This window comes from Heterocephalus glaber, unplaced genomic scaffold (assembly GCF_053883595.1).
Source record: "Heterocephalus glaber isolate CG9 unplaced genomic scaffold, H.glaber_assembly_v1.0 deba00001687, whole genome shotgun sequence".
NCBI lineage: Eukaryota > Metazoa > Chordata > Mammalia > Rodentia > Bathyergidae > Heterocephalus > Heterocephalus glaber.
Window position 1 is genome coordinate 5,112,866 of NW_028258412.1, and position 18,065 is coordinate 5,130,930.

Sequence of the window (18,065 nt, forward strand, 5' to 3'; positions counted from 1 at the left end):
TACTCTCCTGCAAGTTCGGTCACGGGGCAGCCATGCTGTTTGTAGTCTGCAAGAACCGCAACTCCCAGTACCCCTCTCGGCGACGGCTCTCCACACAACAAATCCCGGCGTGCCCCTGGGCGGCCCGGGGTGGAGGGTTCTAGAAGGCGTGACGTGGGGTCGGAACGGGCTCGGAGGCGGGCGCCTCTTGGCAGTAGGTGTGGCGGTAGCTGCCAGGCCTGGGGGCGCGGACGGTCGGGATTGCGGTCGTACCCTGCTCCTCTCTCCCGCCATGGCCGCACTCGGCCGGCCTTTTAGCGGCCTCCCCTTGAGCGGCAGCTCGGACTTTCTACAGCCACCTCCGGCCTTCCCGGGCCGGGCCTTTCCTCCGGGAGCCCACGGCCCGGAGCTTGCCCCGCGGCCGGGACCCCGCGCCGCCCCGAGCAGCCCGGGCGGGAGTACGGCGCTCGGACGGTGAGGAGCCCGGCGGCGGGGGCGGGCGGGCGCGTTGATCCTCCTCGCCATCCTCCGCGGGAGGCTTCGCAGCCTGGCTTGCTGATGAGGACCTTGTTTCCCAGAGACGTTAACTGTAAATCTGCCGAGGTCGTACAGCCCAGAGTCCGGGTCCACCTCCCCTCAGCCCGGCTGCGCCCCGGGGAAGTAAGGCTTTTCCAATTGGAACGCGGGCGACTGGAGCCGGAGCGATGCCGGGCTAGCACACGCGCGCTCACCTTCCAGACCGCGGCGCGGCCGCTGCTAGTAACAACTTTGAGCGCCTCTCGGACACTCGGTTTCCTCCTCGGCAGTGTGGGGACAGTAATGGGTCCTCGCAGTGAGATCACGGAAAGAGGGCTTCGCACAGTGCGTGCACCGAATGCATTTATCCCACAGTGGTTTTCCCTTGTTTACTTCCCATTATATTGACAAAGTGACAAGATTTGACTGCAGTGTTTGTAGTTTTGGTGATGTCGGGACTACTCAACATTACTTGACTGACCTTGTGACCTGTATCCATCCCACTCGGCCTGGAAAGAAAAATTCGGTGTGGGGTGGGTGAGCCAGGTTTGCAAGAAAAGATGCTGAAAGCTCAAACTGAAATACATTTCTTAATTGACTGATGTCTGTTTATTTCAACAGTGTTTCCGTTCACTCTAAAAAGCACAAGCGAGAAGAGGATGATGATGAGTAAGTCACCTGGCACATTTATTCACTTCATATTCACTGGTTGTTCTTGGTCTCCTTTTTAAAAAAACAAAACAAATATCCTTTATAGCTCAGGCTACCCTGAAAATCAGGATCCCTCTTCTGTCTCAGCCTCCTGGGTACTGGAATTTAGGTCCATGTTTGGCTACACTGTTAATTTAATATGTACACAGTATCTTAAAGTATTTAAATGAAAAGTTATAAAACAGGTGTGTTTCAGGAAGGAGGCATAAAAAACATTGGTTGCGTTTTATGAAGGTAAAGAAGATGGCTGATGAATGGATAAAGAAAATGTAGTTTTTTGGTTTTTGAGATAGGGTCTAGCCTGTGTAGTTCAGGCTGGCCTTGAACTCACTTTGTAGTACAAGCTGACCTCAAACTCAAGGCTGTCCTTGAGTTTCAAGGCTGAAAATGTATTTGTACACAGTGGAGTACTACTGTGCCATAAAGACAAATGTGAGGCATTCATAGGTAAATGGATGAAACCTGAGAACATAATGTTAAGTGAAATAAGTCAGACCTAGGCTTAAATATCACACGGTTTCTCTTACATGAGAAACTAAAAATATATAAAAATATATATGTGGACAAAGGAAACTAGAAGATAGATAACTAGGAAGTAGGGAGAAATTCAAATAACTCCGCAAATTATTCTGTTTCAAAAATATTTTAAGATAAATAAAATATTTTAAGATAAGTGTTAATTTGTCATTTGTACTACTAGTTTCCTTTGTTCATTGTTAGGAAAGTTTTGTTCTTTGTTTCTTCTGGTTTTTTTTTTTTTGGTACTGAGGATCGAACTCTGATCCTTGCACTTGCAAGGCAGGCGGTGGAACCACTGAGCTAAATCCCCAGCCCCTTTGTTTCTTCTTTGTAAGAAAATCTTTTTTTTTTTTTATGATTTGTGCTGAGTAACATTTTGACCATTCTGGTTTTGGGGGGTTTTTTTGGTACCAGGGATTGAACTCCGGTCCTTGTGCTTGCGCAGCAGGTGGCGAAACCACTGAGCTAAATCCCCAGCCCTTGGCCATTTTTATAAGGGCATGATACACAGTATATTAACCATTGTTTTAATCTTATTTTGTTATGAAATTTGGGGTTTTTTATAGATGTAAGAAGTTTTGTGGGGTTTTTTTGGTACCGGGGATTGAACTCGATTGACCTTGTGCTTATGTGGCAGGCACCGGAACCCCTAAGCAAAATCCCCGGCCCCATGATAAGTTTTATATATTTCTTCTTTTGAAATATCTGCTTGTATTACATTATTTATTTATTTATTTATTTATTTTTTAGACAGGGTCTTGCTATATAGTTCGGGCTGGCTCCAAACTCACTATATAGCCCAGGCCAGCCTTGAACTCAAGGTGATCCTCCTGCCTCAGCCTCCCAAGTGCTGGGATAACAGGTGTGGGCAACCACACCCAGCTTAAAAAAAAATTTTTTTTGAAGACTAGTGTGAGGGGAACTTCTTGATCAATTCTAATATATGATACTATGTTAATGTTATCATAGACACAATGTAAAAGAACCAAAGGATACATATTGAAAAGTCTTATGAGCTACCTCTCATTGCTCTTCCCCAGAGGCAACTGTGTTACCTTTCTCTTTTTCCTTCTGTGGAAGATAATGTAAAAACTTACGAGTTTATAATTGTATGTGCCTCTGGTTTTTACAAGTGTTGAGAGATACTGTTTACTGTGCAACACGTATATCTTTCATTTTATTCTCCTGTAGCTTGTTCTATATCAATGCATAGTATTCTACCTGATTTCTTTGTCAATAGTCAAATGAAATTCTGTTGCAGGGCTAAGTACAGTCAGTCTCCTATTAATGGATTTCTAAAGTTACTTTTAATCTTTTGCTCTTATGTACAAGACTCATGACTATTACTTTGAAGTTCTTTGTATATTTGCAAGTAGATGAGTGGATTCCTTGATGAGGAATTAATCGGGTTTTAAAGCATGTGCATTTTAAACGAGTTGTTGCCAATTTATACTCCTTATTGACTCTGGGAATTTGTTTCTCTATTTTCTATCAGAGCTGTGTTTTTGAACCTTTTTTTTTTTTTTTTTGGTACCGGGGATCGAAGTCAGGACCTTGCGCTTGCAAGGCAGGCAGCGGAACCACTGAGCTAAATTCCCGGCCCTTGAATTTTTTGATTGCTAGTTAACTGGTAGGTGAAAATTTGTATCTTACGGACAGGCAGAAAAAGGAGTAGCAGAGTTCGGCCGAGATGATAGCCAAATTAAAAAGTGTTCAACTTTATCAGTTTTTTTAGGGAAATGTGTTTTAAGGTTACAAACCACTCTATTACTAGATATTGGAGCAGATGTACAGCACCGCAGACTCTGAAACACCACGAGTGTATAAATTGATACAAACACTGGAAAACAGTTTGGCATTATCTATGTTGCACATGTGCATACGCTTTTACGTAACATTTCTCCTGAATGTACCTTAGAGAAGTTTACATACATACACATCAGGAAACATGTAACAAGAAAGTTCATAGCATTCTTTTTTTTTTTTTTTGGTACCGGGGATTGAACTCGAGACCTTGCGCTTGCAAGGTAGATGCCGGAACCACTGAGCTAAATCCCTGACCCTAATACAAAGTTTTCTTTTTTTTTTTTCTGGTATCGGGAATCAAACTTAGGTCCTTGCGCTTGCACAGCAGGGGGTGAAACCACTGAGCTAAATCTCCGGCCCTTTTCATAGCATTCTTGTTGCTATGGAGCTGGAAATAACACAGATGACTCCATGAAATGGACAAAATAAATTATAAATTAAAACAGTGGAAAAACCAAATACAGGAAAACCCAAAACTGTACTTACCAACATCACACATCTTGTGAGCATAATATGACCAAAAGAAATATCTCGAGTATATAGTATAACTCCTTAAATAAAAAGTTCAAAAACAGGTAAAACTAAACATTGTTGAGGACTGCTCATACCTATATACATGATTTTTTTTTTTTTGAGACGGTGTCTTGTTATATATTTCAGGCTGGCCTTGAACTCACTGTGTAGCCCAAATTGGCCTCAAGTCTGCAGTGATCAGCTTCCTGAGTGTTCTGTATCTTATATTTGTTTTCTAATTACTCGTTAAATTGTATGTACTTTTATGTATATAGGATTTTATAGTTAACAAGATGAAAAATTGGATCACTTTTAATTTTCACTGTTTATTATAATTTGATATTGAACATCTTTCTCTTTAAGCTATTCTTTTTTTTTTTTTTTTTTAGTTACTGGGGATTAAACTCTGGGCCTTCACACTGGACATCCCCAGCTCTTTTTTGTTTTTTTTTTTTTTTGAGACAGTGTCTCACTAATTATTTTGAGACGGGGTCTCACTAAGTTACCCAGACTATGCTCAAACTTGCCATCCTTCTGCCTAAGCCTCCCAAGTATTGGGATTACAGGCATGTGCCACCACGGCAGCTTCAAAATAAAATTTATAAAGGGCTAGAGATGTAGCTCAGTGGTACAACATTAGCATGTTTGAGGCCCAGGGCTCTGTCTGTGTTACCCGCTTATGATTTATGAATGGAGAAACAGGCTCTGAGAAGAGGTAAAGCCAGGCATTCAGTTGTTTAATGACTGGATGTGTACCACTCAACTGCTACCTTTGTGAATACTTCTTACCTGCAAGGTGAACTTAGGCATGCAATAATTTAGCCATCCCCTGAATCATGTTTTGTTATTGGAGGTCAGAGAGCAGAGCCCAGCTCTCTTAAACTCAATTTCAATTTCATTGCTGAATTGTGAGATATGCTTGGAGGTTGCCTGTTATCTCTCTAGATTTATTATTTTTTTGGTGGTACTGGGGCGTGAACCCAGGGCCTTTGCACTGAAGTACATTTTTTATTTTGAGATAGGGTCTCACTAAGTTGCCCAGGCTGGGCTTGAACTTGTGGTCCTCCTGCCTCAGTTTCCCAGAATGCTGGGATTAGAGGTGTGGCACCATGCCTGGTTTATTCTACTTTTTCTTAGCTGATTTTTTATATGTACAAGAGATGATCGAAATATATAGTGAATGTTTAAATTAAAAAATTTATTACAATAAAAAACACATTCCCATTAATCCCCTTCAGAATATTCACTTTCCTGCCCAGTGTGGTGGCACATGCCTGTAATCCCAGCATTAGGAGGCTGAGGCAGGAGGATTGCCACAAGTTTGAGCCCCCCCTGAAATACATAGACCCTGCCTAAAAAAAAAAAACTCCCTCTCACTTTGAACACACCTATCCCATCATCCTTGCCACTTTGTGAAGCAGTTCTGGAAGTCCTCCTTTGTGTCTAGAAGGTATTAAAAAATACAGTAGAGGCTGGAGGTTTAGCTCTGGTACCATGCCTGCCTGGCAAGTGCGAGGTCCTGAGTTTGATCCCTGGTGCCAAAACAAAAACACTATGAGAAAAAAATACAGTAAATACTGTTGTGTGCCATCCATCAAAAAGGCAGGCTCATAAAACCATGATGTGTTCCTCATTCATTTTATTCTCCAGATCTGCCACTGTGCTGCTTCTAGCTCTCCCCAAAGTCAAAATGACCATGAAAGGTAAGCATTTTGAAAATAGATACTATATTGAGGGAGCCACAACAGGGCAACTAAAGACATGAAAGAGAACTTTCAGGCCGGAGATTTAGCTCAGTGGTTCTGGCGCCTGCCTCACAAGTGCGAGGTCCCAAGTTCGATCCGCGGTACCAAAAAAAAAAAAGAGAACTTTCAGAACTTCAAAAAGTGACAAGAATGGTGGGATAAGTATGTTCAAAGTGAGGGTAAGTGTTTTGATGGGGATTGATGACATCATGTCTTTTCCAATAATAAATTTTTTAGGCCCGGGGATTTAGCTCAGTGGCATTGTGCCTGCCTTGCAAGTGCAAAGTCCTGAGTTCGATCCCTGGTACCAAAAAATAATAATACTTTTTTTTTAAATTAAACATTCACCATATTTTTTATCTTGTCATGTACAACTTCCTGCTTTCCAGAAGATCATGTACTTTACATAGAAATTCTTTTTTGGTTATTAGAGACAGGGTCTCACTTTGTAGCTCAGACTGGCCTTGAATTCACTGTGTAGCCCAGGCTGGCATTGAAGTCACAATGATCCTCCTGCCTCAGCCTCCCAAGTGCTGGGATTACAGGTGTGCACCACCAAAACCAGCATAAATAGACATTATTAATACTTTCTAAACATTTAGTAGTTCATTCTGATTTTTAAATTGTATGATCAAGACTTTAATATTAATTTCCGCAGTCAACATGGAATAGAAGTTTTCCCTTGTAAAATACATCCTGTTTCCTTTGACCCTTGGTTTAGCAACTCAGAAGCTGTTGTAGCTATTAATGTTTTTTCTTTGTTTTTTTGTCACAGAGCTGTACTTGCTAATGCCTAGGCAAAAAATATACTTTTGATAAATACTTAAAAAAAATAGAACTGGTCATGGTGGCACACACCTGTAATCCTAGCACACAGAATGCAGAGTGAGAAGAATAGCTGAAAGTTCAAGGCCAGCCTGGGCTCTAGTGAGTTTAAGGCCAGCTTGAACTAATAGCAAGACCCTATCACAACCAAAAAAAAAAGAATAAGGCCAGTTGTCTATTTTACTTGCCTCAGGCAGCTTTCACCTAAACACTGGGCATGTTGTAGTACTTGCAAATACTAGTTCATGGGTAAGCCCTGAACAGCTGAACTTGTTTAAAAAAGGCAGAGGAGCCAGGTGTGGTGGGCATTCCTGTAATCTCAGTATTTCGGAGGCTGAGGCAGGAGGATTGCTGTGAGTTTGAGGCCAGCCTGAGCTACATATTGAGACCGTGTCTCAAAACAAACAAAAGGTAGAGGGATTTAGTGAAAATGGCATAGATATAAGTGAAGTTTAAGAGCTCTGGGGTCTGGTCTCCAACGTGCAACTCAGTACTTTACTGTGTCACATTAGAGAGTCCAAGTTTTAACTTTTCAAGGTCCTGGTTTTCAAATCTACAAAAGAAAATGGTTAAAGGCATCACTGGTCATTTGAGAGATGCAAAATTAAAACAATGCTGAGATTCCATCTCACTCTGGAAAGAAAGGCTGTTACCAAGAAATCAATAACAGATGCTGGAGGGGCTGTGAGGAAAAAGGAACCCTTCTCCACTGCTGGTGGGAGTGTAGACTGGTGCAATCAATGTGGAGATTCCTCAAAAAACTAAAACTGGAAGTTCTGTTCAACCCACCTATTCCTCTTCTTGTTATCTTCCTAAAAGAATTAAAAGCATACCACAGCGATATATATGCACATCCATGTTTATAGCGGGTCTGTGCTAGGTAAATAGCTTTGTAATAGCTAAATCTTGGGAACAGCTCAAATGCCCATCAATTGATGAATGGATAAAGAAGATGTAGGGTTTTTTTTTTTTAATAAAATGGAGTACCACTCTGCCATAAAGAAGAATAAGCTTGAGACATTTCTAGCTAAATGGATTGAGACTTTACTCTTAAGTGAAATAAATGAGATACATGTTTAAATACTGGATTGTTTCTCTGGTGTGAGAAACCAAAAGTGGAATAAGAACCAAAATGAATAATAGATATTGTGAAGTGGGAGGAAAATGTTCAAATGAGAAGTGGAATGGGGGGGGGACAAAAAATAATAGAAGGAAAAAATAGGAACAAAGTTTTGTAAATAAGGAGAAGAGGGTTGAAGAGGGAGAGTGGGAAAAAAAGAAGCAAGATATATACAGGTACAAATTCCCTGTGATGAAGTTACTATGTATATCTAAAATGTGCCAATAAAGGTTTTGCTTCAAAAAAAAAAAAAGTTGAAAGGACCTGATGTATGGGTTGGTGGTAGAGCACTTGCCTAGCATCCATAAGGTCCTGGGTTTAGTCTCTGGCACCACCAAAAAGTTGGAAGCCAGGTGTCATGGTATGTGCCTGTTATCCCAGCACTCAGAAGGCTTAGGAGGCCAACCTGGAGTACAAGAAAGAAAGAAGTTGAATTTGGCTGATTTTATTTAGTTAATTCTAAGGATTCTATATATTTGTCCAGGAAATATAGTATGTTACAGAATGAGAGAAGATTATCAGTCAGGGACTGAGAGCCAAATGAGAGCATCTGACATTCTAGTTGGGGTGGGGGGGGACCAAGAAATCATGATATCATCTGTGCTTATGGTATGTGGAACATAACTGACAAGGTGTACATTTTTGCCCTAAGGGAATATGGGATGGCTGCCAGACCACATTCCCATGTATGTGAGGAACCACCACCAATGTGACAAAATAGTGCTAACAGTGCATTGTCATTTTTGGTTTAAGTTCCATCTTGAAAATGTTTTATTTTTTTAACATGTATATTTTTAAAAGGTAAGATCTTTGTTTTGTTTTGTTTTGTTTTGTTTCAGACAGTCCCACTATGTAGTTCAGGCTGGCCTGGAACTTGCAGTGATCCTCCTGCCTCAGCCTACCGAATGCTGGGATTATAGGCATGCCTGGCCGGTGCTAAATTAGTAAATAGTAGTAGAAGAAAACATCTTAGGGAGTTTGTGAGAATGACAGGAAAAAAAAAAAACCATGGTATTCCATTATTTAACAAAAAAGCTAAAGTTGGCCATTGTGGCTCTCCTCGTGATAGCCCTCCCTGGGTCCTTCAGGGTGTACTTTTATCTTGCGTTTTCCTCTTCCACTCAGCCTAAACTCACTATGCAGAGCTGGTTTTCCCCTCCTGCTTCACTTTACTTTTTCAAATAAACATTTTAAAAAGCTAGTTTTGGGTTTTTGGAACACTAGGGATTGAACATGCATCCTGGGCCACACACATTCTGGGCAAATGTTCTCCCATCGAACTATGTCCCTAGCCTCTTTTTAAAAAAAAATTTTTTTTGGAGGCCCAGGCTTGCATTAAACTTGTGATCCTTGTGCTTCAACCTACCGAGGAGCTGGGATTATAAGTGTGAAGCACCAGACATTTAAGAATTTGAATAGAGAGCCAGGTTCCGTGACTTGTGAGCTGGGCACTTGGGAGGCTGAGGCAGTAGAATTGCTGCTAGTTTGAGGCCAACCTGGGCTACATAGTTCAAGTTTAGCCTGGACTACACAGCAAGATCCTGTCTCAAAAAACAAAAGAAGGGCTGGGGATTTAGCTCAGTGGTTCGGCCGCCTGCCCTGCAAGCACAAAGACCTGAGTTCAATCCCCGGTACCAAAAAAAAAAGAGAGAGAGTTTGATTAGAAATAAAGATGATAGGGCCAGGGATTTAGCTCAGTGGTTTTGCACCCTGCCTTGCAAGCACAAGGTCCCGAGTTCGATCCCCAGTACCAAAAAAAAAAAACCCTAGAAATAAAGATATATTTAATTTGTAATAATTGAAGTTTTTATCGAATTTCATTCTTTTCTCCTTTTTTCCAGTTGTCCAGTAAGAAAGAAAAGGCTGACTGAAGCAGAGGTCTGTACTGGCCCAAATGACTGGATTCTTTGTACACATCGGGATGTAGAGAGTCGAAGAGTAAATCCATGCACTAGTGGGCTTTCTGTACCTGGCATGTTAGATGCTATTTGTGAAGAGATGGATCAGACAACTGGAGAACCACAGTGTGAAGTTGCCCGAAGGAGGCTACAGGAGATTGAGGACAGGTAGTGGACAGCACATGTATCTGACTTGCTACTTACTGTTCCTCTTTAAAGTGAATTCTCATAGAACTGTATTAAACTTTTTTTTTTTTTTTTTTTTGGTACCGGGGATTGAACTCGGGTCCTTGCGCTTGCGCAGCAGGTGGCAAAACCACTGCGCTAAATCCCCGGCCCTAAACATTTTCACTTAGTATCTACGAATAATTATTTTGGTTTATGAGATAGTTCTTTGTTGCATATTTTTCAAATTTGACTGTATTGTTTGGGTTGGCTTGGTTTGATTTGTTTTTGGTGTTGGGGTTTGAATCCAGGCCTTTTGAACTGAGCTACATCCCAAACTCTTTTTTTTTTTTTGGTACCGGGGATCAAACTCAGGACCTTCTGCTTTTGAGGCAGGTGGTGGAACTACTGAGCTAAATCCCCAGCCCATCAAACTCTTTTTAACTTTGAGACAGGGCCTCACTAAGTTGCCCAGGTAAGTCTTGTACTTTCAATCCTCTGTCGCAGCTTCCCAGAGTGGTGGGATTTTAGGCATGTACCACCACACTCAGCCTTAAAACTTTTTTTTTTTTTTTTTTTGAAACAAGAGTCTTGCTTTGTAGTGCAGGCTGTCATTGAACTTGCAGCAATCCTGTTGCCTAAGCCTCCTAAGTGCTGGGATTATAGGCTTGTGCAACCATGCCCAGCAGAAAAACTTGTTTGTTAAATGCTGAACAACTCTTCTGTGAATACTTTTCACTCAGGTGAAAAGAGTAGCCTCATTTGATGATTGTTTTTCCTCTGAGGTATAATTTCATTTGATCTTTTACTATTAAGCACCTGTTACTTTTATCCTTTTTTTTACTTTTACAGTTTTATCTAGTTACTAGAGAAATAAATGATAGTTTGACTAAATATCTATTTTTTTCCTTCGCATCTGCTGCCTTTAGGATAATTGATGAAGATGAAGAAGTTGAAGCTGAAAGAAATATTAACCATCTCCCCAGCCTTGTCCTCTCAGATACCATGAAAACAGGTTTGAAGCAAGAATTTGATGAAGTCTTTACAAAGAAGATGATTGAGTCTATGTAAGTTTTGTTACCTTGTTTCCATTTAATTATCATCTTGGAAGGAAACCCCAGTATCTCTAACCACCAACCATCCTGTCTTAGTCAGCTCTTCATCTCCTTATCACCAGGCAAGTGAAAGCTCAGTAGAATTTTTTGTATTTAGCCTAGGTTGGAGGCAGGCTTTTTCTTAGTTCATGGAGGGTGAGCAAAATGCTGTGTGACCAGGAATTTTTAGTATATGCAAGAGTGCCAGCCTTGCCTACTCATTCTGTGGTTCTTTTTTTTTTTTATGTTTGTGGATAATGGAGAGAATCAGATAAACTAGAGGTTTCAAAATGTGGCTCTTGCCAGGCATGATGGCACACCTGTAATCCCAGCACTTGGGAGGTTGAGGCAGGAGAATCATTTTGAGCTTGAGGCCAGCGTGGGCTACATAGTGAGACCCTGTCTCAAAAATTTTAAAAATGTGGTTCCTAAAAAAATACATATATATAAAAAACAAATAAATAAATAAAATGTGGTTCCTATACTCTACCAAGAAGTTCACTTGCCAGTCCTCTTTTTCCCAAATATTAAACTGGACTGCATTTTAGAACCTCAAAAGAACCACAGAGGGCCAGGGATTTAGCTCAGTGGTTCCGGCGCCTACCTTGAAAGCACAAGGACCAGAGTTTGATCCCCTGTACCAAAAGAAAAAAAAATAGAAACAGCAAAAAAAGAAAGACAAACTCCTGGTGGGGAATAGTGACTATAGTGAGAGGATAAGGGAGAGAACTGGGAAGCAAATACAAAGAACCTAAAAAAGTGGCCTAGAGCCGGGGATTTAGCTCAGTGGATTCCCCCTGCTTGCACCACCTGCCTCTCAAGCGCAAGGACGGGAGTTCGATCCCCATACCAAAAAAAAAAAGTGGCCTAGGGGCCATTAATATAAGAACTAATGACTAACTATAATCCTGTAGTTCCTGAGCCTAGAAGACCTCAAGTTATCATTGCCTCCTGCATAGTAGGCAGGTGCTTCAGAACCATTAAGGTGTTGCCTAGAAGACTTTGGATAGACTTGGTACTCAATGAGGGTAAGTTTCAAATATCTGAAAAAGTCTCTCAAGGACACCAGTTCAATGATGCCAAGGAGATAGGGCGTTATTATCTTCAGGCACGGTGGAAGTGATTTGTGCTCAGAGATTCAGCTGCTTCTTGGCGTTGGATCATGGAAGTTTGCATTAGTGCTCTAGCTTGAGTTTATAATTAACTACCCAGCCCTAAGGGTGGGTAAATAGCATAGGCAAAATTACCAGGTCACATTGACCTCAAGCTTTTAAACATAGCACTTGCTACTCTAGCCAGACTCTAGCCTTTGACAGTAGTCTTTATTGGTTTTTATTTTTACTCTACTTGCCTTTAAATTTCAGAAACTTTACTACCATGGAGTAGGGAAAATATATGATTACATGTATGTAAAGCATTATACTTCATAACTATATTAAGCAAAACGCATTTGAGGTATTGTTATGTGTTGTTTCATTTTCATTTATAATGATTTAGTATAAGATAGTTGCCCACAGAGCTGAGGAGGGTTGAGGGTATAGCTCAGTGATAGTGTGTTTGCCCACTGTGTGTGAGGCCCTGGGTTTAATCTGCAGCACTACAAAGGGGGGAAAACATAGTTTCCCACATATGCAAATTGAAAAATCATAACATTAAGTCAAATCAAGGGCTCTATTGGTTCACATTGGGTGTTTATGTTACTTCTGATCAGAGCATCAGTACAAGTGGCAGAGCACTTAGAGCATTTGTAGGTCCTAGATTCAATCCCTAGCACTGGGGGGAGGGGGGGGAGGATACAGAACCGTGATAAAAATATTATGTACTTGGTGACATTTTCTTTCTCTTTTTTTTTTTTTTTTTGTGGTACCGGAGATCTAACTTAGGACCTTGCACTTCCAAGGCAGGCCACTGTGCCACTAAGCTAAATCCCCGGCCTGATTGTTTTTTGGGTTTTTTTGGTACCAGAGATCAAACTCAGGACCTTGCACTTGTGAGGCAGGCGGCAGAACCACTGAGCTAAATCCCACCCCCTCTCCTTTTGTTTTTTGAGACAGGGTCTCACTATGTTGTCCAAGCTAGCCTTGAACTCACAGCACTCCTCCTGCCTCAGGCACGGTGCCACTGAGCTTAATCCCCAGTACCTGAGTGGTCTTTTTTGGGTTTTGGGTACTGGGGATCGAACTCGGGACCTTGTGCTTGTGAGGCAGGTGGTGGAACCACTGAGCTAAATCCCCGGGCCCCTGAGTAGTCTTTTTAAAGATCAATTAGGAGCCTAGTGTGTCGGCACATGCAAGGCTAGGGCTGGGGATTTAGCTCAGTGTTTCTACCGCCTGCCTCACAAGCGCAAGGTCCCAAGTTTGATCCCCCATACCAAAAAAAAAAAAGCCTAGGGATACAGTTCATTGCAAATGTCTTAGGTTCAATGTAGTATCTGGTACTGTAAAAATAAAAAAGGATCCATTTGGGTTTTTCTAAATCTCATGTTTGGGTGCCATTCGTTTTCTAGTAATAAGGTATTAGGTAACAAATATTAGCTTTTCTATATAGAGTTTTTATTTTTGTGTCCTAAATTGTATGATAAAAATCTGTATTTTATACCTTAGGAGCCGTCCATCCATGGAACTTGTGCTCTGGAAACCTCTCCCTGAACTCCTTTCTGATAAGCCAAAGCCATCATCTAATGCTAAAAACTTCATGGGAGAGAGCCAAACGAAGCATGCAGCTGCTGCCACTGCCTTCCCACAGAGAACTGAACTGTTCTTGGAACCTCCGCAAACAGGGGTGCCTCTTTACAATAGTTTGGAGACAGCTGCTAGCACAGAAGAAGAGATGGAACTCTAGAAACCAGTTTCTATACTAAATTTGTCAAAATTTAAAAGGCTCTCATGTTCAGTAATGCATAGTGTCAGGACTTGAAAGTTTTATGAAACGGGTGTCATAATATATCCACCTGTGATTTGGGGTGGGACTTCCATGTCGGGTAGCCATGTGTTGAAGTTAACTTTTTGCCATGGAAGTTTGTCTCAAGGGAAAAGCAGTTTTCTAGCAGATTTCCTACAGGAATTTTAGGTTATAGTCTTTTCAAAGGCGAGTATAGAAGCAGCATGTGTAAGACTGATTTAAGACATCTGTCACAGTGTTTAAACCATTCATACACTTGGAGAACACTCTTGAGATGAAAAAGATGATTAAGAAAGAAGGATGCTCCTAACTACCAATGTACCCTGTGAGTCACAGTTTAAGACAACTGTTTATAGTGGTGACTATATGATTGGGAAGCAGGAGGGAAGGAAGCAGTAGCATAAGCCCGTTTCTAAGAAATTGTTAATAACTGAGGTTATGAAACTTGGGTATCAGTTTTCAGTTCAAAATAGCTGTATTGATAAAATAGCCAGTAGCATTGTGGCTCTCCTCTGTCTCAGAAAATGCAACAAAAATAGAAAAGATTTTCCTTCAGGTCTTTTTTGCCTTGTGCTACTGTTGCTTGTTGGTTTCCTTTCTATAATCGATAGCTGTAATGTTTACAGCTTGATTAACTTTGAGTGCTAGTTTAAAGATTGTGAAGTGAGCCATCTGCAAATTGCCTGTGGGAAAAGCATCCTTTAACCCGAAGAAAGTGCTGTGTCAGCAAAACCCAGCATTTATAACATCTGTTGTTTAAAAAAGGAAAGGTTCTACCTGCGTTAGCAAGTTGTTTTTAAATGTTAATTTGGAAAACTGATTAACTGAGAATGTAAAGGCAGTGATACTGAGATTACTGGAATAGCCAGTTTGTCTAGTGCTTACACTGTTATACAGTAACCCTAAAAAAATCAGTGAAGAATAGCTACCTGCCAGGAGGAATCTCTGCCTTTTCAATACTTAATCCAAGCTTAAGGTGTCTTGGGAATAACTGGGATTAAAGTTTTTTAATTTCTCAGGAAGAGCTCTTCTGTGTGTCCAGTACTCGTAGCACAAGGTGGAATGACAGTTCCTTCATTGCTACAGAACATCCAGTACAAGTTATTAAATGAGTATAATATTGTAATAGTGGCCCTTTCGTCATACAACAGGAGACCACCCCAGTTTTTTTACTGGGTTTCTTCCTCTGTAGGAGTCATACCTTTTGTAGAAAAAAAAAAAAAGGTTTATGCCAAGTAGAGGTGAATATTTGGAAAGCCAGCTTCCAGGCAATGTTGAAACCCATGTTGAAATCCCTCCCCTCATTATAGATGATATAGAATCACAAATCTATTAATTGGACTGTTCTTCAGCCTGTTGTTTCTGCTTTCTTCATTTCTGTCTGGATAGTCAGGAAAAGATTTAATGTTTAATATTTAAACAAAATATTTAATGTCTACACAGTAAAATTATTCAAACTTCAAACCAGTATTGAATCCAGTTGGAAACCAGCTAATAGTTTCTTAATCTCAGACTTAGAGATGAATGTAAACTGTATTCTGTTGAAATGTGCAAGTGTTTGATTCATGCCATTTGAAAAACTGCCTTGAGGTCATTGTTTAATGGGACCAGTATATAAAGTTTGTAGCCTTAAAGAAGTCTTTGTGCTAAAAAGTTTTGGTACAACTCAAAAACATAACGGGACTGCCTAGAGTTTGGGTTTAGTCCCAGTGTCGTAGAGGAAAGGGAGATGGCAGCTTTCCAAAGAAAGACCCATAGCACACTAAGGGATCTTCTATCTTCTGTAGAAATTGCTGGCCTCTGATCAGGGGTCTATACTATAAAAAGGAAAAGAGAGCCCTAAAATAAGACTGATATGGTGGATAAATATAGGACAGAATTAGGAGTCTTGTTTATTACAGTCCAAAATCCCCCATTTGTTTCAGGGGTTATTTGACATCATTATTTCTGCAGGAAAGTAAATGTTTAATGCTCCTTTTTGGACTATTTTGTCTTCTGGCATATGTTTATAGAAAATTTTCCTCATCCTTGTGGTGCTTATTTATCTGAGCCATCTCTAGAGTCCCAATGTCTTTTTTTTGTTTGTTTTTTTGCCTTAAGGTTTCATTTTGTACAGTTTTTGCAGCATGGATCAAACAGTGGCTTAATATGTGTAAAGAAAAAATTATCTAAAGCAGGTGAGCTTTAATGAACAAATGTATATTTTCTCTGAGTTTGAGTAGGCTTATGTGTGGTTTGTTTCTAATTAATATGAATAAAGTAAGTCCAGTTCTCGCAAATATTAATCATTTTTTAAAATGCTACCCATTCTTGAAAAGCTACAAATATAAAATTTAGAAAAGTAATTAGGGTAGGGCTTGGAACCATGAGAAAAATGTTTACCAGCAGGTCCATTTATTATTTTGGATTTGGAACTTTTTTGTAGTAGTGACAAGAATGGGTGCAGTGCTAGAAAAGTTCTGGGAGATGCTATCAGTTTTACTTTAAAATGAGAATCTGGTGTTTCTGTATTTTATCATTTTCAATAAAACTTAAGTGTTTTGGACTTTTGAAGGTATTGTATTCCTGCACTTAAATAATTGAAACAGATAAATCCATTGAGTGGTTTCCACTGAGAGCAGTTTACTGCTCTTGTCAGTATTCAGATGGCAGTCATAACTGAATCTTCAAAAATGTTCAAATGTGGAATTGGAAATGGTTTATAAGGTTTGCAGAGAATGATTTGGGACCTTTAAAATGGAGAATAGGAAAATTCTGTGATGTTCAGTTACATAGTTCTTATGTGAAGAGTTGATAGGTCACTCACTGGGTGGCAGTATTGCTTGCAATATTTACAGTCCTTCTTTGATAAATGTGGATTCTATGTAGTAGGGCAGGGGGTGTTATCTTGGGGTTAGGTGCAGAAAACAAAGGGTATTTGGTTTTTAATGAAAATTTGAAAATCTATGGCTAAAAGTTGCTGGGTTTACAGGTTTAAAAACTAAAGCCTAAGTAAATAGTAATAATTTAACTCAATTTAGCAGGTTGTGTTCTTCCCACTTGCACAGTTGATTTTAGAGTCTTCTTGTAGCAATACCTGAGATGTCGTTTAGATTTCACTGAAGTAATAAAGAGTGGTTCAGGCTGTGTAACATTAAGCTCCTTGAGAAAATAGAATTTTGTGTCTATCAGTTTGATTCAAATATTTTAGCTCTGTTGCTTTCCTAGTCATCAGACTACCAGCAGGGCTTTTTTTTTTTTTTTTTTTTGATCCAGTGGCACTTTTTGTTCTTTTGCAACAGGTTCACATCCAGGCTGGCCTTGAACTCAAGAGTTTCTCCTGCTCTCACCTCCCTCCCAAGTGCTAGGATTATAGGCATGTGCCACCACACTCAGGGAATTTTAGAAATGAAGTAGACAGTTAAAATGCAGTTTAGCCAGGCGTGGTGACATGCCCCTGTAATCCCAGCACTGGGGAGGCTGAGGTAAGAGGATCACAAGTTTGGGCCCAATATGGGCAATTTAGCAAGATCCAATCTCAAAATTAAAAAAAAAAAAAAAGACAAGATATGTAGCTCAGTGCAAAAGCCTTTGGTTCAATCCCTAGTACTGCCAAAAAAAAAAAAAAGTGATGTTTGTCAGGTAAAAAAGGCAAAAACCAAGACCAGACCAGGCCATAACAAACCTTTATTGTAGGGACAGTCTGCTGGGCTGTCTCAGAACAAAGGAGAGACAAAAGCAATATGGCCAGGATGGGGAGTGCTTCTTGTAGGAGCTGGGGTGGGCCTTGTGGGAGCTGGGGTGGGGTTGAGTGAGGTACTGGCTACGGACTGGAGGAGCCTGTTATGTCACCAGCTGTTAGGAGAGCAAGTATTAGGTTACTCTTTTGGTGGGAGTAGGGGCATGTTGGGAAGAAGGTAGCTATTATATACAGCAGCTACCCTAAATTGGAGGGAAATCTATCAATGTTGACTTTCAACATGTTTGGTGGGGAAGCCGTTCTTCTGTCTCTTGATGAACTTTAAAAGTAATAAGGGTAAAGAGTAAACTAGGAGGGCTGGGGATTTAGCTCAGTGGTTTTGCCACCTGCTGCGCAAGTGCAAGGACCCGAATTCAATCCCCAGTACCAAAAGAAAAAAAAGGAAGCTTAATTTTTGGGGGCGGGGGGCGGGGACAGACTGGGGATTAAATTTAGGACCTTGAGCTTTCGAGGCAGGGGACCGCACCACTGAGCTAAATCCCTCGCCCAGGAAGCTAGATTTTAAATGATACTTTAAAATGCTTCTAGAGTAGG

At 40.6% G+C, this 18,065-nt stretch overlaps 1 protein-coding gene across 3 annotated transcripts; it reads left to right on the forward strand.

Annotated features, from left to right (window-relative positions):
- Positions 1–123: 123 nt before the first annotated feature.
- Ccdc117 (coiled-coil domain containing 117) lies at positions 124–16,345 on the forward strand. 3 transcript variants are annotated; one of them, XM_004843366.4, is made up of 5 exons: positions 124–453; positions 1,117–1,164; positions 9,576–9,800; positions 10,727–10,864; positions 13,495–16,345. In XM_004843366.4, the coding sequence occupies exons 1-5, from the start codon at positions 272–274 to the stop codon at positions 13,730–13,732; spliced, it is 831 nt and encodes a 276-aa protein (XP_004843423.1). In that variant the 5' UTR covers positions 124–271; the 3' UTR covers positions 13,733–16,345. The 3 variants fall into 3 exon arrangements, with proteins under 3 accessions (XP_004843423.1, XP_021112817.1, XP_087054122.1); XM_021257158.2 differs by having other exon boundaries at positions 137–193; XM_087197996.1 differs by having other exon boundaries at positions 140–197.
- The last annotated feature ends 1,720 nt before the right edge of the window (positions 16,346–18,065 follow it).